The following is a 27959-nucleotide window of genomic DNA, read 5'->3' as shown; positions in this document are numbered from 1 at the left end:
TCACGGACTGCGAGATCGTGACCTCGTGACCTGGCTGAAGTCGGACGCTTAACCGACTGCGCCACCCAGGCGCCCCTTCTGCGCGTTTTCTATACGTTCTTCCTGGCACATAGCCCACGGACGTATTGCACAATGTTTCCCTAAATGTATGCTCAATAATACGGGAGCTTGAGAGCAACTCTGGGAGACTTCCCTTAGCCTCCCTCTCACCTCTCCTGACTTGCACGGAGTCTGGAGTAATCCTTTTTGCCGTCCTCAGCTTTGCTGGACGAAGCCAAAAGCCGAACCCACACTGGGACAGTGAGGGATGATAATGGGAACAGGACGTCAAGGACGCTTCCAGCACGGAAGGTCAGTGAATTTAGCAGCGGAAAGGGCTTGGCTGCCTTCCATTGGCCCAAGCCACTTCCTCAGACTGAGAGAGGAGGGGCTTCTGATTCCTGGGGAACACAAAGGGAGGCAGAGAAAGGAGGTGCAGTAGCCTCCCCTATGGCCAGTGCTCAGGATGGAGGCTGGGGAGGTTTCTGGACCCCAACTCACTGTGGAGGCCAGGCCCACACTACTGGAAAGAATGAGCCACCCCTCCCTAATCCCTGGGGTCATATTCCTTACACTCCAGCTAATCCCTCTAGCAAATGGCAGGAATCCATGGGGCCCACCTAGTGACTTACAGGGGGACTGAAACTTCCCCAGCTCCTTTGCAGGGCCAAGTCCCTCCAACTGATACCGTGGGGGCTCCTGAGGTCTGTGGCTATGGACCCCAATTCCCTAAGAGAGGCTCTTGGAGTAAGAAAATCCTGCCCCCAAAGCCAAGATTCAGAAAAAGCTCCTTGACAAGAGGATGTTATTTAAGAATAGTTTGGCCTCCCTGATCCCCTAAATTCCCCGTTTATGTAAAACCTATTTCCCCAGGAGAGTGCCTTCACAGCCTAGTGCTGGAGCCCTCTCCAAACTGGAAGCGGCCATGCTCTCCAGTCCCTTCATTGCCCTGCCCTCTTGCACAAATCGCCTTTGGCAGGATTACTATAATATCCAATCTTCCTGCTTCCTCTCTGGCCATCCTCCAGTCCAACCCCCCGCATCCAGCCAGAATATTATTTTAAAATGCAATCTAGTGGGGTGACTGCCTGGCTCAGTCGGCAAAGCATGTGACCCTTAATCTCAGGGTTGTGAGTTGAGGCCCCACACTGGGTGTGGAGCCTACTTAAAATAAAATATAAGTAACTAAGTAAATGAATAAATAAATAAGATGCATTCTCAGCACACTATGCCTGTTTATGGTTTACAAATCATAGGCATGGCCTTTAAGGCCTGCATAATTGATTTCCTGACCAGGAGAGCTGCTATTTGGATTTTCCCCTCCTGACCAATCCTGCAGAACACAGTCAGGACACATGAGCTACAGCACTTGGTGCCAAAGGGCCATATCCTGGGAGGTTGGCCCAGCCAACTGATTGATCACCATGCCTACAGCCACCACATATGGGATGCCTGCTGCCCTCTGTGCTGTCTGACAAATCACTTTCTCCAAGAACTAGAAGATTAGAGGGCATTTGTTCATTTCACCCCTAGAAACCATCATGGAGAAGCTGACCCATAGGGCTTAGGAAAGGGGGTTGTCTTTGGGATAGAGAAGAAGACGAGGGCCAGGACAGAAGCTCAAATAAATCACACATTATTAGAAGCACAGGCTCAGGCTGAGCCCAGGTTTATTTCCTAAACTGAAAATGAAATGCAGTGATTAAAGGAGATAAGATGTGGGTGTTCCATTCTCATTGTGGCTTTCAGGCCGCTGTGGAAGATGGTGTGGGTGTAGGGATCTAACCTGGGGAGCAGAGGGGCAGTGGGACTCAGGCAAGTCACTCCTGCCCTCTGAGCCAACCTCCCATGGGAGATTGGAAATGAAGATGCTTTGCGAACTATCCTGGGCAGAGCAGGTACAAGGCTTCCTGGCTCACCGGATCATGGCCAGCACCGCAGGCATCAGCTTCTGCTTTATGGTGGGGTCTGCAGGTGGAGAGTCCTTGGCCTTCAGGATGACCTCATGGGCCTCCCGGAAGAGATCCTCTCCCACTGCTGCCTCCACACGCCGGTACCATGCAGCCAGCTTGGGTCTACCTTCAAAGACTTGGCAGCCAGCACCCACAGGCTGTAGGGAGAAAGAGAACGGGATGGGGGTGGGTTGGCAAGGTCAAGAATGGCAGCATCTGCCCAGTTTGGGGGCCACATAGCTCCAGAAGAGGTTTCCATAGATAAGCACAGCTGGTGGCAAGACTTCAGCAACTCCCCAGGGCCCTCCCCGCCTAGCAGGCCCACCCTATCCATACAACTCACATGCATCAGCTCTGTGATGGCTACCAGGTCAGCCAGGGAGACATGGGGCCCAATGAGAAAGGCCTTGTTCTGGAGGAACTTGTCCTCAAGCAACTGCAGGGTCACATCCAACTCAGCAAGGGTGGTCGCCAGCATCTCAGGAGATACTGGCTCACCCAGGAAAACAGGGAACATCACCTGGTAGGTGGGGAAGCAAAGCAAAGGGTTAGGGGCCAGCCCAGACAGCCTCAGGGGCAGGAAGGCATGTGTGCCTCCCCACCCCAGTTTGAGCTGCTTTCTGGCTGCATGCACCTCTCTTCTATAGCCTGGGTAGGCCTGCAGGGAAACTCCCAGAGGACCATCTTTCCCAGAAATATTCCTTCTTCTGTGATCTCTGATGGCTGAACCTCAGGAGCATCCGACAGAAGGACTCAAAGGGGACCTGAACAATGAGTTTTATACTTTGGAAGTAGATATTAGGCTTGGGAACAATCTATTTTATAACATCTTTCCCCCTGAATATAAAGCCAGTACCTCTTACTGTATAAGTAATTAGGAAGATAAGCTAATAAGATTTCCACTCTGCCACTTATAGAGTGTGTGGACCCAAAACAAAATCCTCAAACACTCTGAACTTCAATTTCCCCGTCTATAATATAGGAATAATAATAGTGCCATGACTCCTCTTGTAAATGGAAAAGTGGGGCCCAGAGAGGCACCGTCACTTGCCTGAAAGGCACAGCCAAGAAAAGACTAAGTCAAGAGTAGAACCAACATTTTCTGAGGGACTAAGGAGGAGGGCCAAGAAAGAGTGGTGTCCAGGATTCCAGGAGGAAGGTGTTTTAGGGGGAAGCCATCAACAGCCTCAAGGTTGGCAGAGCTGTCTGGGAGATACACAGATGGGGATCATGAGAGGGAGGCTTCATGCTTTGTTTGGTAAGGTCGTTTGGGAGAGCCTGAAATACAGGTAAACAGATACACAGGACTAGGATTGTACACGAGCCCTGGCTTTGGGCTTCAGTTTCCTCTCCCATACAAGGTAGACAGAATCAACGATCGCCCACTGGTGCCCTGGAGGCCAGTTCTGAGCTGATAACATTGGTCTGGCTACAGAGTTTTTAAAAATATGGATCAGTTGCTGACATTTAACATGGGGACATTTCATATGAGAGTCCAGACTTCCAGTTTCTTTTTAATTAAATATTTTTTAATGTTTATTCATTCTTGAGAGAGAGAGACAGATAATGAGCAGGGGAGGGGCAGAGCAAAAGAGGGACACAAAATCTGCAGCAGGCTCCAGGCTCTGTCAGCACAGAGCCCGATGTGGGGCTCGAACCCACGAGCTATGAGATCATGACCCGAGCCGAAGTCAGGCGCTTAAACTTAACTGACTGAGCCACCGAGGTGCCCCTCCAGCTTCTTTTGAATGTAAAGGGTGCTGGCCATAGGGTATCCCTGCTCAGTATCTAAGGCTGATGTTCATGGGCTCTCAGTCTGCAGAACCCCACCTAGGCCTCTTCCTTCTATTTATTATCCGCCTCACCCTTGCAAGAGGTTGTGGACTCTACATTTCCCTTCTGTTCCAATTTGGTAGATTCAAAATTCTTAGGGTTTTAAAAAGTGGTTTTGTTCCCCTTTATTATTTTTTTTAAGATTTTATTATTTTTTTGAGAACTATAGACCAATTTCCCTGATGAACATGGATGCAAGAATACTCAACAAGATATTAGCCAACCAGCTCCAACAATAAAACATTAAAAAAATTATTCACCACGACCAAGTAGGATTTATACCTGGGATGCAGGGCTAGTTCAATATCCGCAAAACAATTAATGTGATTCATCACATCAATAAAAGAAAGGACAAGAACCATATGATCCTCTCAATAGATGCAGAGGAAGCATTGGACAAAATACAGCATCCTTTCTTGGTAAAAACCCTCAAGAAAGTAGGGGTAGAAGGAGCATACCTCGAGATCATAAAAGCCATACATGAACAACCCAATGCTAATATCATCCTCAATGGGGAAAAACTGAGAGCTTTCCCCCTTAGGTCAGGAACAAGACAGAGATGTCCACTCTCACCACTGTTATTCAACATAGTATTGGAAGTCTTAGCCTCTGCAATCAGACAACAAAAGAAATAAAAGGCATCCAAATCGGCCAGGAGGAGGTCAAACTTTCACTCTTCACAGATGACATGATACTCTATATGGAAAACCCAAAAGATTCCAACCAAAAACTGCTAGAATTGATTCATGAATTCAGCAAAGTTGCAGGATATAAAATCAATGCACAGAAATCGGTTGCATTCCTATACACCAACAATGAAGCGACAGAAAGAGAAATCAAGGAATCAATCCCATTTATAGTTGCACAAAAACCATAAAATACCTAGGAATAAATCTAACCAAAGAGATGAAAAATCTATACGCTGAGAACTATAGAAAGCTTTGAAAGAAATTGAAGAAGACACACAAAAAATGGAAAAAGATTCCATGCTCCTGGATAGGAAGAACAAAGATTGCTAAAATGTCGATACTACCCAAAGCAATCTACATATTCAATGCAATCCCTATCAAAATAACACCAACATTCTTCATAGAGCTAGAACAAATAATCCTAAAATTTGTATGGAACCAGAAAAGACTCTGAATAGCCAATGCAATCTTGAAAAAGAAAACCAAAGCAGGAGGCATCACAATCCCAGACTTCAAGCTATACTACAAAGCTGTAATCATCAAGACAGTATGATACCAGCACAAGAACAGACACTCTGATCAATGGAATAGAATAGAGAACCCAGAAATGGATCCACAAATGTATGGCCAACTAATCTTCGACAAAGCAGGAAAGAATATCCAATGGAATAAAGACAGTCTCTTCAGCAAGTGACGCTGGGAAAACGGGACGGCAACATGAAGAAGAATGAACCTGGACCACTTTCTTACACCATACACAAAAGTAAACTCAAAATGGATCAAGGACCTCAACGTAAGACAGGAAGCCATCAATATCCTTGAGGAGAAAGCAGGCAAAAACCTCTTTGATCTTGGCCGCAGCAACTTCTTACTCAACACATCTCCAGAGGCAAGGGAAAAAAAGCAAAAATGAACTATTGGGACCTCATCAAAATAAAAAGCTTCTGCACAGCAAAGGAAACAATCAGCAAAACTAAAAGGCAACCAACAGAATGGGAGAAGATATTTGCAAACGACATATCAGATAAAGGGTCAGTATCCAAAATCTATCCAGAACTTATCAAACTCAACACCCAAAAAAACAAATAATCCAGTGGAGAAATGGGCAAAAGACATGAATAGACACTTCTCCAAAGAAGACATCCAGATGGCCAACCGACACATGAAAAAATGCTCAACATCACTCATCGTCAGGGAAATACAAATCAAAACCACAATGAGATACCACCTCACACCTGTCAGAATGGCTAACATTAACAACTCAGGCAACAACAGATGTTGGCGAGGATGCGGAGAAAGAGGATCTCTTTTGCATTGTTGGTGGGAATGCAAGTTGGTGCAGCCACTCTGGAAAACAGTATGGAGGTTCCTCAAAAAACTAAAAATAGAACTACCCTATGACCCAGCAATTGCACTACTAGGCATTGATCGAAGGGATACAGGTGTGCTGTTTCAAAGGGACATGTGCACCCCCGTGTTTATAGCAGCACTATCAACAATAGCCAAAGTATGGAAAGCGCCCAAATGTTCAACAATGGATGAATGGATAAAGAATGTATATATGTGCAATGGAGTATTACTCGGCAATCAAAAAGAATGAAATCTTGCCATTTGCAACTACGTGGATGGAACTGGAGGGTATTATGCTAAGTGAAATTAGTCAGTCACAGAAAGACAAAAATCATATGATTTCACTCACAAGAGGACTTTAAGAGACAAAACAGATGAACATAAGGGAAGGCCAACAAAAATAATATAAAAACAGGGAGGGGGACAAAACAGAAGAGACGTAAATATGGAGAATAAACTGAGGTTATTGGAGGGGTTGTGGGAGGGGGGACGGGCTAAATGGGTAAGGGGCACTAAGGAATCCACTCCTGAAATCATTGTTGCACTATATGCTAACTAATTTGGATGTAAATTTTAAAAAATAAAAAATAAAATTAAAATAAATAAATAATTAATTTTTAAAAAGATTTTATTATTTTTTTAAAGTAATCTCTTCACCCAACACGGGGCGAGATCAAGAGTCACATGCTCTACTCACTGAGCCAGTCAGGTGCCCCTGTTCCTCATTAAATATAAAAGACCATAATCGGGTAATAAATACATTCTGATGTATTTATATAATGAATTACTACAGAGTAGGTTAAAAATGGATAAATTAGATCCACCCATGGCAATATAGAAAAATGCACATTGCAGAATGATATGGGGAGCACTTACATAAAACTTTAAACACTCAAAGCAAAACTTTATTTTGTTTATGAGTACACATAAATGTAATAATGTATAAAATCGTGAACTGGAAGGACTCCCACCAGATCCCAGAGCAGGGTGGCTTCTCAGGAAGGCATGAGGGCAACCAAGAAGTTTTTTGGCTTTTGTTTTCTGTTTCTGTGTTACATATGAAATGACAGGAGATAGAACAATAAAGCCAATGACCCATACACTTTAAATGTTTTTTTTTAATGTTTATTTCAGAGAGAGAGACAGACAGAGTGTGTGTGTGTGTGTGTGTGTGTGTGTGTGTGTGTGTGTGTGTGGAGGAGGAGCACAGAGGGGGACAGAGGATCCAAAGTGGGCTCCATGCTGACAGCAGAGAGCCTGATACAGGGCTGGAACTCATGAACCGTGAGATCGTGACCTCAGCCGAAGTTGGATGCTCAACCAACTGAGCCATCCTGGCTCCCCAATGACCCATACACTTTAAAAATGAGGAATCCCTTGGGGCGCCTGGGTGGCGCAGTCGGTTGAGCGTCCGACTTCAGCCAGGTCACGATCTCGCGGTCTGTGAGTTCGAGCCCCGCGTCAGGCTCTGGGCTGATGGCTCAGAGCCTGGAGCCTGTTTCCGATTCTGTGTCTCCCTCTCTCTCTGCCCCTCCCCCGTTCATGCTCTGTCTCTCTCTGTCCCAAAAATAAATAAATGTTGAAAAAAAAAATTAAAAAAAAAAAAAAAAAAATGAGGAATCCCATTTCTTATTGGATACCAAAGTCACAAAAACCATAGCTCCCATCATAATAATGGTGGAAAGAAAATAATCTTATTTTTCTTTAAAGCCATCAAAGAATTATAGAACTGTTTAAAATGGAAAATAAAAGAAAGAACAAAAAATAAAAGAAAAAAAGCCAAGGGTGCCTGGACGACTCAGTCAGCTTGAGCATCTGAATCTTGATTTCGACTCAGGTCACGATCCCAGGGTCATGGGATTGAGCTCCATGTCGGGCTCCTCACTGAGCATGGAGCCTGCTTAAGATTCTCTCCCCCCACCCCCCGCCCTCTCTCAATCTCAAAAGGTTCAAGCAAGTTGGGCTCTGCGCTGACAGCACAGAGCCTGCCTGGGATTCTCTGTCTCCCTCTCTCTGCCCCTCCCCTCCTTAAACTCACTGTCCATCTCTCTCTCTCAAAAAACAAATAAATAAACCTTAAAAAAAAGTTTCCATATGCTTAGAGACAAATATCTCCTTCTGGGAAAGAGAACGAATGAGAGATAACAACTATCAGGGAGTAATGGTTACCCGGGCAAAATTAGAAGTAACAATTTAAATGTTGCTTGCAGGAGTATTTCTATTTACCAAGAGCCCTAAAGAATGTTGACCATGAAGAGAGTCATCCTGTGATTGTCCACTAAAAAGTGACCATCACAAGATAATGACCGTGGGACTGAAAGATGTTTCCCTGCTCCCAGCCCCTCACCCTTTGGAAAAGTGCCTTTATAAGCTGTACATGTTGGGCGGGGGGCAGGGGGGGTCGTGGAAACATTCCTCTTTCTTGTTGGCTCCCCTGTGTACAAGCTATCTCTAATAAACTCCGCCTGCTTTCTTTCTCAGTGTTTATTTTTGTGACATTGAGATTCAAGAACTGGACTCAGGGGTCCAGTAGCATCCATCTCCAAACTCATTCATCATCCCAAACTGAAACTCTGTGCCCATTAAACAACTTCCCTTTCCCTCCTCCCCCTGCCTCAAACCCCGTCCCCTGGTAGCCATCTTTCTACTTTCTCATCTTTATGAACTGAAATAGTCTAGAGATCCCACATAAGTTCCAGCCTCACGTTGGATATAGAGATTACTAAGAAAAATAAACCTCAAAAAAAAGTGATAAAAAATCTTTAAAAAGATAAAACAAGGGGCACCTGGCTGGCTTAGTCCATGGGGCATGAAACTCTTGATCTCAGGGTTGTGAGTTCAAGCCCCATAGTGGGTATAGACATTACTTAAAAATAAATTTAAAATCTTAAAAAATAGGGGCGCCTGGGTGGCTCAGTCGGTTAAGCGTCCGACTCTCTGTTTCGGCTCAGGTCATGATCTCATGATTCCATGGGTTCGAGCCCCACTTCCGGCTCTGTGCTGACAGCGCAGAGCCTGCTTAGGATTCTCTCTCTCTCTCTCTCTCTCTCTCTCCCTCTCTTTCTCTATCCCCACCCCCTCTCCCCCCCCCCACTCATGCTATCTCTGTCTCTCTCAAAATAAATACATAAACTTAACAAAAAGTTTTTAACCTTAAAAAATAAATATATAAAAGTGGAATCATAGAGTATTTGTCTTTTTCTGTCTGGCTTATTTCACTTAGCATAATGTTTTTAAGGTTTATCCATATGATAACATATTGCATTATTTCCTTCCTTTTTATAGCCGAATAATATTCCTTGGCATGTACATAGCACTTTGTTTATCCATTCATCCATCCATGGACACTGGCGTTTCTCCCACCATCTAGCTACTGTGAATAATGGTGTTGTGAACAACAACAGGGCACCTGTGTAGCTCAGTCGGTTAAGTGTCCAACAGTTGATTTCAGCTCAGCTCATGATTGCACAATTCATGAGTTCGAGCCCCACATTGGGCTCCGTGCTGACAGTGCAGAGCCTACTTGGGATATTCTATCTTTCCCTTTCTCTGCCTCTCCTCACCTCAAAATAAATAAGTAAACTTAAAAAAAAAAAAAAAAGACATCTGAAACCAGAGATGAACTGAAACTAACTAAAGCTACAACCTAGCCCACCTCCTGATTAGCTGGAAGAAATTAACCTCATACCATGGCTGCCTGACGGAGGAAAATACAAACTCTTTCTAGAGGCATTTAGTATGTACTTCTATCTCTGACTTCTTTTATTTATTTTTGTAAAGTTTGTATTTAATTTATTTATTTATTTATTTATTTATTTATTTATTTATTTATCTTTGAGAGAGAGAGAGAGAGCACAGAGGAGAGAGGCAGAGAGAGAGAATCTTAAGCAGGCTTCATGCTCAGCATGGAGCCAAATGTGGGGCTCAATCCCACAACCCTGGGATCGTGACGTGAGCTGAAATCAAGAGTCAGATGCTCAACCAATTGAGCCACCCAGGCATCCCTCTACCTTCTTTCAAACATAATACGTAGCACACAATATTAAATTATGAGACATGCAAAAAAAGAAGAAAATGTGACCCATAATCAGGAGGATAAAAAACGGCCAATAGAAATAGGTCCACAGGGGACCAAAGTATTAAAATTAACTGACAAATTGGGGCACCTGGGTGGCTCAGTCGGTTGAGCGTCCGACTTCGGCTCAAGTCATGATCTCACTGTTCATGGGTTCGAGCCCCGTGCCGGGCTCTGTGCTGACAGCTCGGAGCCTGGAACCTGCTTCAGATTCTGTGTCTCCCTCTCTCTCTGTCCCTCCTCTGCTCATGCTCTATCTCCTCTCTCTCTCAAAAACAAATAAACATTCAAAAGAAAAAATGTTTTAAAAAAATAAAAATAAAAGTAGCTGACCAAGACTTTTAAGTAATGATTATAAATATGCTGAAGAATTTAGAAGAAAATATGGACTAAGCAGGTATACAGATGGTGAATTTCAGCACAGAAATGGAAACTTAAAAAAGAACCTAGTGGAATTTCTAGAACTGAAAAAAAAAGTATCTCAAATAAAGACTGTATTACATGGGTTTCATAGCATCGTGGGGGCAACAGAAGAATTAGTGGAGTCAAAGTCAGAGCAGTAGAGACTCTCCAAATGGAAAAGAAGAATGCGATGGTGCTTTAGCCCCTTTGGGGTGATACCCTGACTGACCTCCCCACCCCAGGGCCTCACCTTATGCCACAGGGCCCGGAGACAGCTTCTCCGCAGGGTCGTATGCTGCCATGCCAGGTACTCATCCACACGGGCACAGGCCTGTAGATCCTGGGGGTACCAATGGTCAGCGACTTTATACTTGCGGGTCAGGTAGAGCAGGATGGCCACACTGCAGGGGAGGAAGGACACTGTGCGAGGGGCTTTATACAGAGTCCCTTCTTTAATCTTCCTGACAATGTGCCAAGGCATTTGCCTTATTCTTCAGACAAGGAAGCCATGCTTAGAATAGTGAAGGGACTTGCCCAGGCACAGTTTCAGAAGAGCTGAGAGTCTATCTGAGGCTCATCCTACCACCGGGCAAAAGCCCACAGCAGAATATCCTGCCAAGTGTTCGGAGACAGTTTCTGACCAGAGAGCTTCCCGGAGGAGATACCATCAAAGCTGAGCCTTAAAGAAGCTTAGTTCTTCTTAGCCTGCATCCATTCTCATCATCTGGCATCCAGCCTAGCCTCAGACAGCCTGATTGCTTAAAAAGGCTTTCTTATTGTCTCTGTTCTCCCTAAAGCATCCTGTAGGAAACACTGGGGGTGCCGCAGGATCATGGAACAGAACAGACAGGCCTCTGGAGCTTCCTCCTGCCCTGGGTTATGAAGGTGTTGTGACAGGGGTGGACCTAGAGGGCCCCTGAGTATGCATGAATTGTCTCTAAAATAAAGGGGTAGGCCAAGATGGTTCCAGTGAGGTCTGGTAGCAGTTACCTCTCAGCCAAGGTGAAGTCCCCATCTTTCAAGGCAGGCACCTTCTTCAGGGGGTTCACCTGGGCAAAGGCATCGCTGAGGTGTTGGCCTGCAGAGAGCCCATCGTGTTGGGGGAGGGAGTTACCACTGAGGCCTGCATGGCCTGTGCCCACTCCCTCCTATGCCCAGGCCCCAAATTCATGACTTTTCTCCAGCCCCCAGCTGTTCTCCTGCATGGCCTAGGCTGGTGAGGGCCACTTTGGAAGAAACAAGAGACTACTCTGCCAAATGTTGCAAAATGAACCTAGTCAGCCCATGCCAAGTCCCTTTGTGCACAGCCCAAGGTGCAGGATATGATGCTTCAGTTGGGCCTTCGTACGCACCCCACCCATCACCTTTGCACCAACCCCAGCCTCATAAGTTCATATTCAGGGTGCCCCAAGCTTTCAGAGCAGGGTGGCTGGTCACCCTAATGGAGCTCTGACTTCGTACAGTGCCCCTTTCCCTGTGGACTCTAAGGTAAGGTCACCAAATACAGAGAAGTGGCCTCTTCCTGGTATCTGTTTACCTGCAAAGAACTTCTACCAGCTCTTCTGTGTCCCCTTATTCACCCTGTCCTGGCCATTAGGGACGCAGGGGCTGGCCCTACCTTTAGGCTCTGCTGGAGCTGGGACAGTCACATTTTTGTCCCCAAAAGGTGCAGCCTAGTGTCCCCGGGGACACAGGCCTCTGCTTGAGCGCATCTGGGTGGTTCCTACTCCTTCAGATGCAGCCAGAGAGAAGCTTCTGAACAGCACTTAAGCTCATTGCCATCCTGCTCAACAGTCTTCAGTGGCTCCCTATTACCCCAGGATCAGGTGGAAGTTCCTCAAAGCCGGATATGATTGCCTTCACCCTCTAGCCTCAAACACACCCACCATCCTCCCACTTCCCTCCCTGAGACTGCTCCTTCTTCACCAGACACACCTGCCCTCCTCTCCTAGTGAAACACACTGCTCTCTGCACCCTTTATTTAACAGCCTGGCTGGGATGTTCTCTTGTCCCTATGCCTTCTCCCCTATACTCTGCAGAGGTAACCCCTGGGCAGGACAAGTGGAAAATGCCCTGGAGGGGGGAGAAGAGGATGATTCAGGCAGAGGGACAGGCCAGTGCAAAGGCACAAAAGCAGGCAAGGGCCCCACACTCGTGGGGAAGCGATGAAGGGAAAGACTCAGCCAAGGAGAGTTACCCTACTTGCCCACCCAGGAATACCTGGGTCCTGCCTCCCTCTTACCCCCCAAGTTCCAACTGTGTCCTTGGAGCCTCGGGAGACTGCCAGAGAAACAAATCCTCTTGTTGAGAATGCAGGGATCACCAAGCCCAGCAGCCTTCCCGGCAGTCTCCCCTCAGGCTCCCAGCACATCCCCAGGGGGACCCCCACCCAGCAGGAACAAGAGAGGCAGAGGACAAGGTAAAGCAGGAGAAGGCAAAGCAGAAGAAGGAGGAAGGGACAGAGGGGGACCCCCAGTGCAGCCTGGACCAATGCATAGAGCAGGGCTGGAAAGTGAGACCCTGGGACAGTGACCGTTGTTGCAGAATTTCAGCAGTTGGGGGCCACCAAGGAGGGACTCGGCTCCGCCCCGGTCTCTGTGCTCAGCCCTCCTCCTGCCCCCATCTCTGTTCTGGAGGTCCTCTATCCCTATGTCCAGGTGTACCCTTTCTTTTTGCTCACGAGGTCTCTCTTTTTCAAGTTCTCCACCCCTCTACTCCACCCCTCTACTCCACCCCTCTACCCCGAGTAGAGGGTCGCCTACTCGGTGGGACGGAGCACTGTTTAGGGGATGAATCTCGGATCTCCCTGGCGGCTCACCTTTTCCGGCGATGGCCCCGAGAAGGAGTTGGCGCCGGAGGTCCTTTTAAGCAATATTTGGCCTCCCCGTTCCTCCCCGATCTCTCGATTCCCAAACCCGAGCCTCGGCCCACCTTTGAGCAGCTCCACTGTGCGCATCTCGAAAGGAATGCGGTTCTTCTTGGCAAAGATGTAGATGGCGCGGCAGGGCTGGGACAGCAGGTCCAAGTAAAGCTCCAGGCCCATGGCGGGGCGGAAAGACCCGACTCGTGACCCGAGGGACTCTGCAAACCCCAAGCTGCCGGGGAACTCACACACAGTCCTCGCGGCCACGCCCCACCGGCCACCACTCCCCATTGGGCAGCTCCGGGCACCCCGGCGCTTTGGTCCAATGGCTGAGCGGCCATGGGCCTGTCTGATAGGTTGGTTAGAGCAGCGCACCGCCCAGCAGGCCAGGTGGTGGCGCGATGGTCATCCCTCGGAGGGTCCTTTGTGACTATCTTATTTCACTTACCATTGTGTCTTCAAGGTTCTTCCGTGCTATTTGTGTCAGAATTTCCTATCGTTCCCATTTTAGAGATGTCGAAATGGAGGCAGAGAGTGATTAAGGACCCAGAAGGTCCGGCTCCAGAGATCTTAGCCCCACACCCCAGAGATCCTGATACTAGCCAATGGCACAGCCTCAGGGCTTATGTCCAGCATTTTGTGGTAACTCACTCTGCTCAGATGGTACTCTCTGTACTTGGGTCTTCCTGCTCCTGCCGGCACAGTGCCTCACATTCCCTGAATTTGTTTCTTCCCTCATTCAAATCATGGGGAGAGATCCAGCAATCCTATTTCTGGGCATATATTCAAATGAAATGGAAACAGGATATGAAAGAAATATTTGCGCGCCCACGTTGATGGCAGCATTATTCACAACAGCCAAGATGTGGAAACAACTATTCGAGGGATGAATGGATACAGAGCATGAGTACAGACACAATGAAATACTATTCAGCCGCGAGGAAGAAGGAAATCCTGCCATTTGTGACAATCTGAATGAACCTTGAGGGCATTGTGCTGAGCGAGGTAAGTCAGACAGAGAAAGAAAGACAAATATGGTATCACCACACTTCTGTGAAAAATCTAAAAGAAGCCAAACTCACGGACACTAAGTAGAATAGTGGTTACCAGGGCCTGTGGGTGGGAAAACTGGAAAGATATGTAAGGGTACATACTTGCAACTAGGAGAGAAATAAGTTGTGGAGATCTATCACAACATAATTACTATTAGTCAACAACATTAGTTGTCAACAATATAGTCAACAACTGTATTACAATTTCAAAGTTGCTGAGAAACTAGATCTTAATTGTTCTCCCCACAAAAAAGAAATAATTAGGTGACATAATAGAGGTGTTAGTTCATATATAATATGTAATATATATATGCATATATATATGCAGTATATAAATGTATCAAATCACCATGTTGCACACCTTAAACTTCCACAGTGCTATAGGTCAATTATATCTCAGTAAGAGATAGGTAGGTAGGTAGGTAGGTAGAGAAAATGGTGGGGAGGCTAGAGCCCTCCAGGGCCCTTGCAAGTTGCCACCCCTAGACACACCTCTGAGTCTTGATCATAGGCCTATTCCTTGCTACCCAGGAATCCCCCTAGAGCCTGCCACCTGGCTGGTCAGATGGTGTCTGTGTCATCTTTTAAAACAAGTCCAACTGAAAAATGCACCTGCAGGAACACGAGGTTTTCTACATAGTAAGGAAGATTTCTGCAAAGAAAGGAAATGTTGGTAATAATGATCTTTAACAGAGAAAAAAGTTTTTTTAATTTTTTTATTTTATTTCATTTTATTTTTTTTAGAGAGAGCACATTCAAGTGGGGGGAGAGCAGCAGAGGGAGAGAGAGAGAGAGAGAGAGAGAGAGAGAGAATCTTAAGCAGGCTCCACACTCCGCGCGGAGCGACATGGGGCTCAATCCATGACCCTGGGATCATGACCTGAGCCGAAATCAAGAGTTAGACGCTCAACTGACTGAGCCACCCAGGCGCCCCTCACTGGAAAAAAAAAAAAAAAAAAAAAAAAATTAAGGAAGGATGAGAACTTCAGATTTCAGTGGTGAAGTTTGAAAAAGTAGCTAGACACTCAGATGAGGCAACAGTTAGTTACCCAATGCCCACTTTCCACTGACCCCAGTCAGCACCCCCAGAGGAGCTGGGCAGGATCCTGTCTAGGGCTCAGCCTCAATCTTGAAGGTTCAAAACCTACTTTGGTCCATATTCAGGATTAATCCTTTTCTTTGGGTCTGACTCACGTAACCTATCTCACAAGAGACTGATGGATTTATGATTCTATAGAAAAAGAGACAAAGGCTATTTATTTATTTGTGTTTTATTTATTTTTGAGAGAGAGAGAGAGAGAGAGAGAACGAGCCAGGGAGGGGCAGAGAGAGACACAGAATCTGAAGCAGGCTCCGGGCTCCCAGCTGTCAGCACAGAGCCTGATGCGGGGCTCGAACTCATGAACTCCACCATTAAGTATGATGTTAGCTATGAGTTTTTCATAGACGCCCTTTATCAGGCTGAGGGAATTCCCTTCCGTTATTTGTTGGGTTATTTGATCCTGAAAGGGTGTTGGATTTCATCAAATGCTTTTTTCTGCATCTATCAAGATAATCATGTGGTAATCATGTGATTTTTTTCTTTATTTTGTTAGTATGATGTGTCATAATGACTGATTTTCACATTTTTTTTGTTTTGTTTTATTTTTAAGTAGGCTTCATGCCCAGCACGAAGCCCAATGCAGGGCTTGAACTCGAGACCCTGAGATTAAGACCTGAGCTGAGATCAAGAGTCAGATGCTTAACCAAGTCACCCAGGTGCCCTGATTGATTCTCATATATTGAATCATCTTTGCATTCCTGCTCATGATATACAATCCTTTTAATATGCTGTGGATATGATTTGCTGGTATTTTGTTGAGAATTTTAATGCCTACATTTATAAGGAATATTGCGACATAGTTTTTTATTTTCTCATGTTCTTTTTCCTGTTTGGATCTCGGGGTCATCCTGGCTTCATAGTGTAGTAGCACTCCACCCAGTCTTAAGGGTTCACTTGCTTCAAGCTTACGCACTCCTTGTCTGCTGACTTAAATCCCTTGATCTGTAGCAGAACTTATTTCCTTGAGATTTGAACGCCACTGGCCTTGAGGAGTGAAGGACCAAACTTACCCAAAAGATAAGGATTGACTACATCCCAAAATAGCTGCCAGTGATGCCAGCAAGTCTGTTCAGGGTCACGTCCACATAGCACTAGCCGCCTGGGCACCTACATCTCCCCCAGTAACCCCACTCCCTTTTCCTGTGCCTTCCCAATTAAAACCCTCTGGCTTCACCTGGACGAGGAAGATGATCTTAGCAACATTTATCCACCATCTTCTCAGGTTTCCAGCTTCCTGAATAAAGCAAACTTTCCTTTCCCCCCCATCATTTGTCTCTCAAGTATTGATTTTCAAGCCTCAAGCAACAAACTATGAATTTGGAACTGGTTCTCTGATAACAATGGAATCAAGTGGGAAATGTTTCCTCCTCTTCTATTTTCTGAAAGAGTTTGTAAAGGCTTAGTGTTAATTCTTTTTATGCCATTAAGATTTTATTTTATTTTATTTTTTTAAGTTTCTTTATTTACACTGAGAGAGAGAGAGAGAGAGAGAACAAACTGGAGAGGGGCAGAGAGATGGAGAGAGATTAAATCCCACATAGGCTCCACACTGCCAGTGCAGAGCCCAGTGGGGGTCTTGAACTCACAAACCGTGAGATCATGACCTGAGCTGAAATCTCAAGTTCGAAGCTTAACCGACTGAGTCACCCAGGCGCCCCTAAGATTTTTTTTTTTTTTTTTAAATTTTTTTTCAACATTTATTTATTTTTGGGACAGAGAGAGACAGAGCATGAACGGGGGAGGGGCAGAGAGAGAGGGAGACACAGAATCAGAAACAGGCTCCAGGCTCTGAGCCATCAGCCCAGAGCCTGACGCGGGGCTCGAACTCACGGACCGCGAGATCGTGACCTGGCTGAAGTCGGACGCTTAACCGACTGCGCCACCCAGGCGCCCCAAGATTTTATTTTTAAACAGTCTCTACACCCAACATGGGGCCAGATCTCACAACTTCAAGTTCAAGAGTTGTATGCTCCACTGATTGAGCCAGCCAAGTGCCCCATTTGGTGTTAATTCCTTAAGCATTTGATAGAATTCACCCGTGAAACTTTCTGATCCTAGGCTTTTCTTTGTAGGAAGGTTTTTTTTTATTATTATTTTTACTATTTCAATCTCTTTACTTGCCATAAGTTTGTTCAGACTTTCTATTCTTGAGTCCATTTTGGTGGATAATGTGTTCTAGGAATTTTCCCATCTCATCCAGGTTGTCTAACTTATTCTCATACAATCGTTCCTAGCATTTTCTTTACAATCCTTTATACTTGTGTAAGATGAGTAGTGATGTACCCACTTTTTTTCCTCATCTGAGTAGTTCAAGTCTTATATTTTTCTTATTCATCATAGCTGCTGAAGATTTGTCAAGTTTGTTGATCTTTTCAAAAATCCAGTTTTGGGGGTGCCTGGGTGGCTCAGTCAGTTAAGCAGACGACTTCGACTTATGTCATGATCTCACGGTTCGTGAGTTCGAGCCCCACATTGGGCTGAGCGACAGCTCAGAGCTTGAGGTCTGCTTCAGATTCTGTGTTTCCATCTCCCTCTGCCCCTTCCTTGCTCACGCTCTGTCTCTCTCTCTCTTTCTTTTTTTTTTTTTAATTTTTTTTTCAACGTTTATTTATTTTTTGGGACAGAGAGAGACAGAGCATGAACGGGGGAGGGGCAGAGAGAGAGGGAGACACAGAATCGGAAACAGGCTCCAGGCTCCGAGCCATCAGCCCAGAGCCTGACGCGGGGCTCGAACTCCCGGACCGCGAGATCGTGACCTGGCTGAAGTCGGACGCTTAACCGACTGCGCCACCCAGGCGCCCCATCTCTCTCTCTTTCAAAAATAAATTAAAAAAAATTTTTAATCCAATTTTGGGGGACACCTGGATGGCTCAGTCAGTTAAGCATCTTGATTTGGGCTCAGGTTGGTAGTTCCCAGCCCCAGGCGGGCTCTGTGCTGAGATTGGGATTCTCTCTCTGTCCCTCTCCCACATGGGTACACATGCACAATTGCACATGCACTCTCTCTCTCTCAAAATAAACATTTTTTTAAAAATCCAATTTTTTTGTTTCATTGATTTTCTGTCTTGTTTTTCTCTTTTTAAAGGGTTTTGTTTACTTTATTTCATTTTTTTTTTATTTGAGAGTGAGAGATAGCACCGGCAGGGGAGAGAAACAGAGGGAGAGAGAGAGAATCCCCAGCCTCAGCAAAGAGCCCAACTTGGGGCTTGATCCCACGACCCTGGGAGCATGGCCTGAGCTGAAATCAAGAGTCCGACACTCTGGGGCGCCTGGGTGGCTCAGTCAGTTAAGTGTCCAACTCTTGATCTCAGCTCAGGCCTTGATCTCAGAGTCATGAGTTCAAGCCCCACATTGGCTTCTGTGCTGGGTGTGGAGCCTACTTTAAAAAACAAAAGAGAGAATGTATTGTTTAATTTCCAGATATTTGTGAACTTTCTAGTTTTCCTTCTGTTATTTTCTTTTTTTAGTTCATTTTTAGTTCATTTTTTCTTTATTTTTGAGGGAAAGAGAGAGGGAGGGAGGAGCAGAGAGAGGGAGAGAGAGAATCCCAAGCAGGCTCCTTGGTGAGGAACCAATGTGGGGCTCAACTTCACGAGCCATGAGATCATGACCTGAGCCGAAATCAAGAATTGAATGCTTAACTGACTGAGCCATCCAGGTGCCTCTCCTATTATTTTCTAATTTCACTCCATTGTGTTCCCAAGAATATACATGATATGACTTCAATCTGTTTAAATTCATGGAGATTTATTTTGTGACCTGACATATGGTCTATCCTGGAGAATATTCCATGTGTGCTTGAGAAGAATGTGTGTTCTGGGGCACGTGGCTGGCTCAGGTGGAAGAGCATGCAACTCTTGATCTCGAGGTCATGAGTTCCAGCCCCACAATGGGCGTAGAGATTACTAAAAAAATAAACTTAAAAAAAACAAAAAGAGTGTGTATTCTGTGGTCGTTGGTGGAGTGTTCTGTATATATATCTGGTAGGTCCATTGGTTTATAGCATCGTTCAAGTCCTCTATTTCCTTGATGATTTTCTGTCCTACTGTTTTATCCATTATTGAAAGTGGGGTATTGAAGTCATCAACTATTATTGACAATTGAATCATGTTTATTTTTTAAGTTATATTAAATCCAGTTTTTTGTTTGTTTGTTTGTTTTTAGGTAAGCTCTATGCCCAACTTGGGGCTCGAATTCACAACCCTAAGATTGTTGCATCCACACGACTCCTGAAACAGAATACTATGGGCACCAATGACAGTCATAACAAAGTTTATTGCAATGAGAGGCAAGGCCAACCGATCAAGACCGACACTCTTGACCCAAGTGCGGTCTCAAACAGCCGGGGTACAGAGTTTTTATAAAGACCACATGGTCTTATCATCATCTGGGAACAGAACAAAGAAATAGTTCCCAGATGGGGGTGGAAACAGTTCAGACATGCCCTGCCCCACTCCAATCAAACACTAATCCAGTTGATTTTCCTTGAACTTTTGTTCCCTTGATTGATAGGCCAAGGCTGTTATCTCTTAGTCTATGGTGTTAAAGCTGTTATTTCTTAAGGCTACAGGTGAGCCCTACACTACAATTTAACCCTTACAAGATCAAGAGTCACATGCTCTACCAACTGAGCCATCAGGGCACCCTTAATCATATTTAACCTTTAGCTTTTAAACTCTTTTTGGAACCTGGGAGGACCCATCACCGCCACCTTCTCCCACACGAGAACTTATGCTCACACCAACTGTCCCAGCAACCATGGTGGTTGTGACAGTACTTTATTAGGTAAAGAAGTGGAATTGTTTTCAACATCTCCCCTAAGGAAAGAAGCTCAAAGGCCTGGGCCAGCCAGGCCCTGCAGGATGGGCTGCTTCTACTTGAACTTCTGCAGCAACTCACAGATCCTCTCCTTGACCATTGGATCCAATGTTGAACTGTCCCACTCGGCCAACCTCATCAGCCGGTCATGGGCCTCCCCAAAGAGGCTAGGGCCAATGGCCAGCTCCACCCTCATGCGCCACTCAGCAATCTTGGAGCTATTGAGGAAGACATCATAGTTGCCTCCCATGGGCTGTAGATACACAAAGAGGAAGAGATGGTCAGCCAGGGGACCAGCCCTACCTACCTCCCCTCCTACAGCCTCAGGGTGTCTCCCTATCTGCCGCTGCAAAGAGTGAGTCTGTGACCCATCCCACTCCCAGGCCTGAGCAAGGGGTCATACGCTATGTGATAGATATGGGGTGGGGGCTGGAAGGTCAGAATCTCCAGGTTCTCCACTGGTCTTGCTCCAAGGTTCCTGAACCCCTCTCTGAGGTGACTCCTGGCCCAGATGACTCCTACTTTTTAGTGTGAAACCTCCCATGGGCCCTGCCTTCTACCAGGGAAATCCCTTATTCTCAGATGAGAGTGAGAAGAATTCACACATTGAATTTCCTCCACATTGAACCTTCCTCTGTGATCAGGCGCAGGGCCTGGAATGGGAGACCCAGCAGGTAGTCTAAGAAACATGCACGCAAAAAGCTTGGGGGCTCCAAAATGGGGTGGGGTGGGTGAAATGTAAGGGGTAGGGCTTGAAATGTAGGGGACTACACCACCTGAGACAGAAGAACTGAAATGTTTTTCTCTGGTGCTGATCTGCCCTGCACACTGACCATGGACTAAAGCGGACATTTTGCATACCGGCCAGAAATTGCGTTGGCCTCTCAAGACATTGGCCGGGGTCTCAACTGGCCACCCTGCATACCAGCTAGGGCAGAACTAGCCACCCTCCCCTGCATGTAGAAACCACATAACTGTCCCACACCCAGGTGGACCCCCAAAAGCAGTGTGGATGCCCCTCCGACCCAGAACCAGGGAGCTTCCTTGTATAGCTAGATGTCTGGTGCTCTAGAAAAGAGGCATTCATCCAGAAGGACACTTTGGAGGCCTCTGGACACTTCCTGGAGGGTCCGGCAGGAGGCGGAGGCATCCAGGATCCTGGCTGACTAACTGAGAAATGTTGTGTTCTTCTCCCTGTCCCAGGCCTGCCTTCCAGCTCCTGCCCACGCTGAAAAAGCATTGTGAAGCATGGATAATCGTGACCCTCCTTGGTTCAAAATCTCCTGTGCTTCCGGTTACCCCTGGGTCAGGTCTAGGCACCTGGCTCCCAGAATCCCTCTCCCTCCAGCAGCCTATATTCACACTATGGCCCGAGTGGTCACAGAGGAGTCCTACCTCTGCCCAGGCTGTGTCCCTACCCCACTGCACACCTGCATCATCTCCACCAGGGCCACCACGTCAGCCAGTGAGATGTGGTCCCCGGCAATGAACATCTTGTCCTGCAGAAACTTCTCCTCAAAGAGCTGCATGCTGTTCTTCACCTCTGCCAGCATCTGCTCCACCTTCTCATCTGGAACCTCCTCACCAGTGATCATTGGGATCAGCATCTGGCCGGGGTGGGGGAGAGGAGGGAAGAGGAGGTTGCACCCTAGTCCCATCTGACCCTCCAATCTTTAGCATCCTTGTCTGCTAGAGAGGTGTTGGACAGAACCAAGGATGTAAAGCAAGTTCACCTCTTTTAGCAGTTCTGGTTGGTAGAAGTTACCTGGGGCCATTGTCCAGAAGGATTTTGAGATCCTAGCAGGATGGAATCCTGTGATTGATTAGTGATGTCTGTCACAGGCATGAGATAAGTAAGGGTACATATACATACATTGGCTAGTCGTCATCTTCAAATCTGGTGGTCTCTCTGGGCCCTTTGACTATGATGTTTTCTAGTTCAGAATGAAATTTCTCGAATCTTATCCAGTCTTGAGTAATATCAGCCCCTCCTGGGTACCCTTCCCCTTGTTTTTATAAGGCTTTTTCATACCCAATGGTTCATTTCACACTCCCATCAGCTCTGTAAGGCAGGCAGGAGAGGGAGCTGAGGAAATGATGCTCAGGAAGGGAGGGAGACTTGCTTGAACTCACTGGTGGTCAGCCCGGCCTTGACCCCACTCACCTTGATCCAGAGGATCCTGCTCATGGGCATCTGAATGGCAGTGTGCTGCCAGGCCATGAACTCATCCACGCGGGCACGTGTGTGCAGGTCTGGTGGGTACCAGTGTGAGGGTGTGCTGTACTTGCGGCACAGGTAGAAAAGGATGGCCACGCTGCAGAAAGGAAAAGTCGGGGGGCACTGCTCTTGCCTTCCTCAACATTGTTACACCCACCACCCCAGCGTGGCCGGGGCTCAGTGTGGGGCTTCCAGCCACAGGCAGGTGCTAGGCACTGACATTCTTCTGTGGGGAGGATGAGCCCAAAGGGTGCCAGGAAAGGCAGTCAGTCCGCCAGTCAGTGAATGCCCGAAGGGAGACCAGCAGGGTGAATGGGATCTGATGGATGGCATGAGGAAGGGCAGTCTAGACCAAAAACAACATGTATGGGAATTCAGGGGTAAGAGGTAGCCACACTCTGTCTCTCTTTGCCTCTCAAAAAATAAACATTTAAATATAAATAAATAAATAAATAAATAAATAAATAAATAAATAAAAGAGGGGTGCATGGGTGCCTCAGTTGGTTGAGTATCTGACTTCAGCCCAGGTCATGATCGCACAGTTCGTGAGTTCAAGCCCCCAGGATCCCAGCTGACAGTGCAAAGTCCACTTCAGAGCCTCTATACACCCCCATCCCTGTCCCTCTCTTGCTTGTGCTATCTCTCAAAAATAAACAAACATTAAAATATATATATTTAAAAAAGGGGGGGGCGTCTGGATGGCTCAGTCAGTTAAGTGTCAGACTTCAGCTCAGGTCATAATCTCACGGTTCGTGAGTTCAAGCCCCATGTCAGGCTCTGTGCTGACAGCTCAGAGCCTGGAGCCTGTTTCAGATTCTGTGTCTCCCTCTCTCTCTGCACCTCCTCCGCTCTCTCTCTCTCTCTCTCTCAAAAATCAATAAAATTTTTAAAAATTAAAAGAAAATAAAAAATAAAAAAATATAGTTGCTAAGAGAGTAGGTGTTAAAAGTTCTTATCATAAGGGAAAAAAATCTACAACTATATGTGATGACAGAGGTCAACTAGAACTTACCATGGTGATCATCAGTTCACAATATATACATAAACTGAATCATTATGTTGTACACCTGAAACTAATATAATGTTGTATGGCAATTGTATCTCAATTTAAAAAAAAAAAAAGAGGGGTGCCTGGGTGGCTCAGTCAGTTGAGCATCTGACTCTTGATTTTGGCTCAGGTCATGATCTCACAGTTTGTGGGTTCAAGCCTTGGGTCGGGCTCTGTGCTGACAGTGCAGATCCTGCTTGGGATTCCCTCTCCCTCTCTCTCTGCCCCTCCTGTGTTCTCTCTCCTCTCTCTCTCTCTCTCTCAAAACAAACTTAAAAAAAAAAAAGAACAAGATCTGGTACTTGGGTGGAGGGGTTCTGAGGACGACAGGGGCCACAGGGATACAGGGAGGGTACAGACTGGAGGCACAATTTGGAGGGAATGGTCTTGCTCTTGGCTGGTGGAGGGCAGGGAGGGAGGAACTCAGAATGGACACATGTGTTTGAGGTGTCTAGAACATCTGGCGTCCCAGAGAGTCCTGAGTCAGAGTCTGATATGACATCAAAGTCCAAGAAGCAGGAGCCTGCCCCCCTTTGCCCCCGCAGCCCACCACAGAGTCAGCAGGTAAAAAGGGAGCAGAGGTGGGAGGGGGGAGAAGGGAAGGAGCAGCCTGAGAGGGAGGCCCCAGAGGTACAAGTGTCTAAGAAGGCGGGAAACATCAAGAAAGGAAATCCTAAATCCTGAATCATCTCAGTTGATCTCACAATAACCCTGTAAGGTGGGTCCCAGTATGCTTACATTTGAGGAAACTGAGGCTCAAAGATAACAAGGAACTGCCCAAAGACACATAGCCTGAGGCTACCAGAACCCGGGAGAGAAGCTTTTCCAGCTCCTTCACAGGGGTTTTGACGTCTAGCCTCTAGGAATGCAATACATTTCTGTTGTTCTAAGTCATTTAGTCAGTGGTAATTTTTTACAACAGCCCTAGGAAAATCATCCAGGACTGGGGCCACCCAAGGTCTATGGTCCACCTGGAAGATACACTTGACAATCATGAGACCGCCTCTGAAGCTGAGAAACAATAAACCCCTGAATCTCACCAAACCTCTACTTTCAATGACCAATTTACAGGAAATGAAGGGACAGAAAAACCATGTTAACATGACACCATGAGAACACGATCAGCAAAACTTAGACTATGGGAAACTCCTCAGGACAAAGGATTCTGTTTCTTCAACCATAACAAAAATGTAAAGGCAGGGGCACCTGTGTGGCTCCGTCGGTTAAGCATCTGCCTTTGGCTCAGGTCATGCTCTCACGGTTTGTGGGTTTGAGCCCCACCCTGGGCTCTCAGTTATCAGCTGTCAGCATGGAGCCTGCTTGGGGTCCTCTGTTGCGCTCTCTCTCTACCCCTCCCCTACTTGTGCTCTCTCTCTCTCTCTCAAAAATAAATAAACATTTTTTAAAAAGTATATTAAAAATGCAAAGGCAAAAGGTGGGGCATGGAGGGAACTATATATAGGCAGACCACAAGCTGCCATACTTGTAGTTTATTTGGAGCTGGATTCAAATGCACAAGCCACAAAGAAAATATTTTGGGGATAATCAGTGACTTTTGAATAGAACAGGGTATTGGTTGAAATCCAGGGATTATTGTTGTTGTTGTTTTAAATTAATTAATTATTTTTTTTTAAAGAGAGAGCGAGCGTGAGCAGGGGACGGGCAGAGAGAGAGAGAGAGAGAGAATCCCAAGCAGGATCCAGACTCAGCACAGAGCCGGACACAGGGCTCGATCCCAAAACCCAGGGATCTGAGCAGAAATCAAGAGTCAGATGCTCAATGACTGAGCCACCCAGGCGTCCCCAGGGATTATTGTTAATTTTTTATAAGGTGTCACCGAAGTATTGTGGTGATGCTTTTTTTTTTTTTTTTTTTAAATGAGCCTTCATCTTTTATCTGGCAGGTAGGGGAATAGAGGGGAATAGAGTGGGTTGGTTACAGGTGATGCAAAATGGGCTCCCCACATGGACCACTGTTGGAATTGTGTGATGGGTATCCTGTGGAGGTCTTCATATCCCTCATTAGTTAGTATTCATTCTACTTTGGTGTATATATAAAATTTTTCACAGTAAATAAAAAATAAGTACTAGTAGGTCGGCTCCACATGAATGTCCCAGGAGGAGCAGAGACAGATGGGAGCAGGGGTGGGCAAGGAAGACTTACCTTTCAGATAAGACAAATTTTCCATCTTTGAGGCTGGGTACCTTCTTCAGGGGGTTGATCTTTATGTATTCCTTGCTGTGGTGGTGACCTGGGAGGGGTAGGAAAGGTCTGAGGGTGCTGGGACTCTAGGAAAGAGAGGCCCAGGTCTCCCAGAGGCACATGCCTTTCTCCCCCTTTTTCTCTAGAAGGAGAAACAAGCCCAGAGGAACACCATCCATGGCTCACTTCAGGTCAAAGGGCAAGTCAGTGGCAGAATCGGGATTAGGATCAAGACTCCTGCCCCCATCCCAGGCTCAGTGACCAGGACAACCCGTTGGCTTACAGAAGTTGGAGGCCTCCAGCTCCCACTCCCAACTCGGCCTGAAGCCATAGCCTGTGAATCAGCAGCAGCCCTAGAAGCCTGGATCCCACCCCCACTCCTTCAGCCCCAGCCCCAGCACACAGCTGGAATCCAAAAGGGAGCCTCTCATATACAACCAATCTATCAGAAGACTTGTTTTGTTGTGGTGGGTTTTGTTTTGTTTTGTTGTTAAATAAGCTCTCCGCTGCACAAGGGCTTGAACTCATGACCAGCCCCAGAGATCAAGAGTCCACAAATTCTAGCAACTGAGCCAGCCAGGCACCCTGATCTATTGGGAGTTTTAACTCTTCCTCAACCAGTTGCCTTGGTCAGAAAACATTTCTGGGGCTGGATTCACACCTCATTTCGGAGCACCTGGCCTCCTCCTCTATGTTCTAGAGGCTTCTGCCTCTGCAACGTGAGCTTTTAAGAACCTCCTCCATGCTTGGGGTAATGTTGGAGACCAGTGCTCTGCACCTCACCCCAGGCCTGTATCACCCTGAGCAGGTGTGAACGTGGAGGGAGAATTAGTGTGGCCTGAAGAGGTAGTGTTGACTCAGATTTGGATGACCACACACTTCTGCGACCTTTGCCAGCTCATCTGATGTGCTGCAGCTAACAAGATACTGCAAGGAAAAGCCAAGGGCTCTAGATGGGAGACCAGGGGATGCCTGGCACTCTTCCTTCCACTTTATCTTATAAAAGCCTGTTCATAGGGCTCCTGGGTGGCTCGGTCAGTTAAGCGTCCAGCTCTTGGGTTTCAGCTTAGGTCATGATCTCACAGTTTTGTGGGTCCAAGCCCCACATTGGGCTCCATGCTGGCAGTGTAGAGCCTGCTTGGGATTCTTTCTCTCACTCTCTCTCTGCCCCTCCCCCACTCACACTGTCTCTGTCTCTCTCAAAATAAATAAACTTAAAAAAAAAAAAAAAAAAAGAGCCTGTTCATCATAGCAGGGCAGAATTAGTCACAGGGCCGGACAGCCTACGATTCCCTTGGAAAGTCTGGACTTTAAGGTGGGGAGTCGCCTCTGTGTCTCCGCTTCTCAGAGACGCTCTGACCTTGCGTCCTGCCTCCCTGCCAAGGCCAGACCTATGCCGGGCAGCGTGGGGTGCCTACCTTTTAGCAGATCCACAAACTGGAAGTCAAAGGGGATGTTGTTCTTCCTAGCAAAGATGTAGACAGCGCGGCAGGATGCTGACAGCAGGTCCAGATAGAGCTCCAGACCCATGCTGAGACACGTGTCGGGCACCCCCACCAGCCACAGCCAGCAGGCTCTGAACCTGAGCTTATATGCGGCCTGAGCCCCTGGGCCTGGCTCTGTGCCCGTCGGCCCTCTCCAACCCAGGCCTAGGACCCCGCATTCTGGAACTTCTTGTTTCACTTGGTGTTGTCATGAGGCCAGGAAGCCCGGAATTCTCATAGCAGCAAGAATTCTCGGGAGACTCAGGAGTAGACAAGGAAGAGGACCCTGGCTCAGGGGCAGGTGGTGGGGCCACCTGCAACTCTGCCCTTCCCCCTCCCTCTTGGCACATGTGTGTGCCCGTGGCCCATGTCGGAGAAGGACTTACATGCGGGAATTGTGAGGGCCAGAACTTTATTGTAGAATGTGACCCAAGGGCCTCTGCTGGGTCCATAACGAGGATGGGGCAATAGGAAGTAACCATGGAGGGTTTCAGAAGCAAGGATTGGGGGTATGCATAGGTCAGTCTAGCCTGAACTATGGTTAGAAAAGTGTTGAGAGAAAGACAAACAGGATCCTAGGGAGCAGTCAGGACACCGGGGACAATGCCACAGGAGTATCTAGGGTCAGCCAGTGAAGCTGTGCCACGGAGAGAATCCCAGAAACTTCCGGTCTGGCTTGGGACTGGCAGTGGCCAGTGGAGTTCAGCAGCTGGCAACTCAGGAAGGTAACTAGAAGCCCACGAGAGGCCTGAGTGCTGCTGCCTCTAGGCTGCATCATCTCGGGAGATCTCTTGTCCCTCCAGATTCTGCTCAGAAGCGGGGAGACCCCACT

The 27959-nt window shown here is 46.8% G+C and overlaps 2 protein-coding genes and 1 long non-coding RNA gene across 3 annotated transcripts; 1 reads left to right on the top strand and 2 right to left on the bottom strand.

The window, feature by feature from the left end:
- Positions 1 to 114: 114 nt before the first annotated feature.
- On the top strand, positions 115 to 8336 carry LOC147575366 (uncharacterized). Its single transcript, XR_015242326.1, has 2 exons — positions 115 to 351; positions 8074 to 8336. It is a non-coding gene; the product is annotated as an uncharacterized LOC147575366 (long non-coding RNA).
- LOC112870108 (glutathione S-transferase theta-1) lies at positions 1676 to 13465 on the bottom strand. Its single transcript, XM_025933179.2, has 5 exons — positions 13272 to 13465; positions 11331 to 11418; positions 10591 to 10741; positions 2335 to 2511; positions 1676 to 2149 (listed from the first exon to the last, which is right to left on the bottom strand). Exons 1-5 carry the CDS (start codon positions 13381 to 13383, stop codon positions 1955 to 1957), a joined length of 723 nt encoding a protein of 240 aa, XP_025788964.1. The 5' UTR covers positions 13384 to 13465; the 3' UTR covers positions 1676 to 1954.
- A 6147-nt stretch (positions 13466 to 19612) lies between these two features.
- LOC112870274 (glutathione S-transferase theta-4-like) lies at positions 19613 to 27854 on the bottom strand. Its single transcript, XM_025933407.2, has 5 exons — positions 27062 to 27854; positions 25605 to 25692; positions 22340 to 22490; positions 21606 to 21782; positions 19613 to 20428 (listed from the first exon to the last, which is right to left on the bottom strand). Exons 1-5 carry the CDS (start codon positions 27171 to 27173, stop codon positions 20231 to 20233), a joined length of 726 nt encoding a protein of 241 aa, XP_025789192.1. The 5' UTR covers positions 27174 to 27854; the 3' UTR covers positions 19613 to 20230.
- Positions 27855 to 27959: the final 105 nt, after the last annotated feature.

This window comes from Puma concolor, chromosome D3, assembly GCF_028749965.1.
Source record: "Puma concolor isolate L17-30 chromosome D3, mPumCon1.1.hap2, whole genome shotgun sequence".
Classification (NCBI taxonomy): domain Eukaryota; kingdom Metazoa; phylum Chordata; class Mammalia; order Carnivora; family Felidae; genus Puma; species Puma concolor.
This window is presented reverse-complemented; position numbering and strand designations above follow the sequence as displayed.

Bases quoted from the DNA above. Each gene is read 5' to 3' on its own strand.
- LOC112870108 (XM_025933179.2), bottom strand. From the start codon at position 13,383: ATGGGCCTGGAGCTTTACTTGGACCTGCTGTCCCAGCCCTGCCGCGCC. The intron at 10,742-11,330 runs GTAACTGCTACC...CCTCCCCTGCAG, and splicing joins GACTTCACCTTGGCTGAGAG to TGTGGCCATCCTGCTCTACC. The intron at 2,150-2,334 runs GTGAGTTGTATG...TTCTCCCTACAG, and splicing joins CCATCACAGAGCTGATGCAT to CCTGTGGGTGCTGGCTGCCA.
- LOC112870274 (XM_025933407.2), bottom strand. From the start codon at position 27,173: ATGGGTCTGGAGCTCTATCTGGACCTGCTGTCAGCATCCTGCCGCGCT. The intron at 22,491-25,604 runs GTAAGTCTTCCT...TCCTTTCTGCAG, and splicing joins AAATTTGTCTTATCTGAAAG to CGTGGCCATCCTTTTCTACC. The intron at 21,783-22,339 runs GTGAGTGGGGTC...CACCCCGGCCAG, and splicing joins GCAGGATCCTCTGGATCAAG to ATGCTGATCCCAATGATCAC.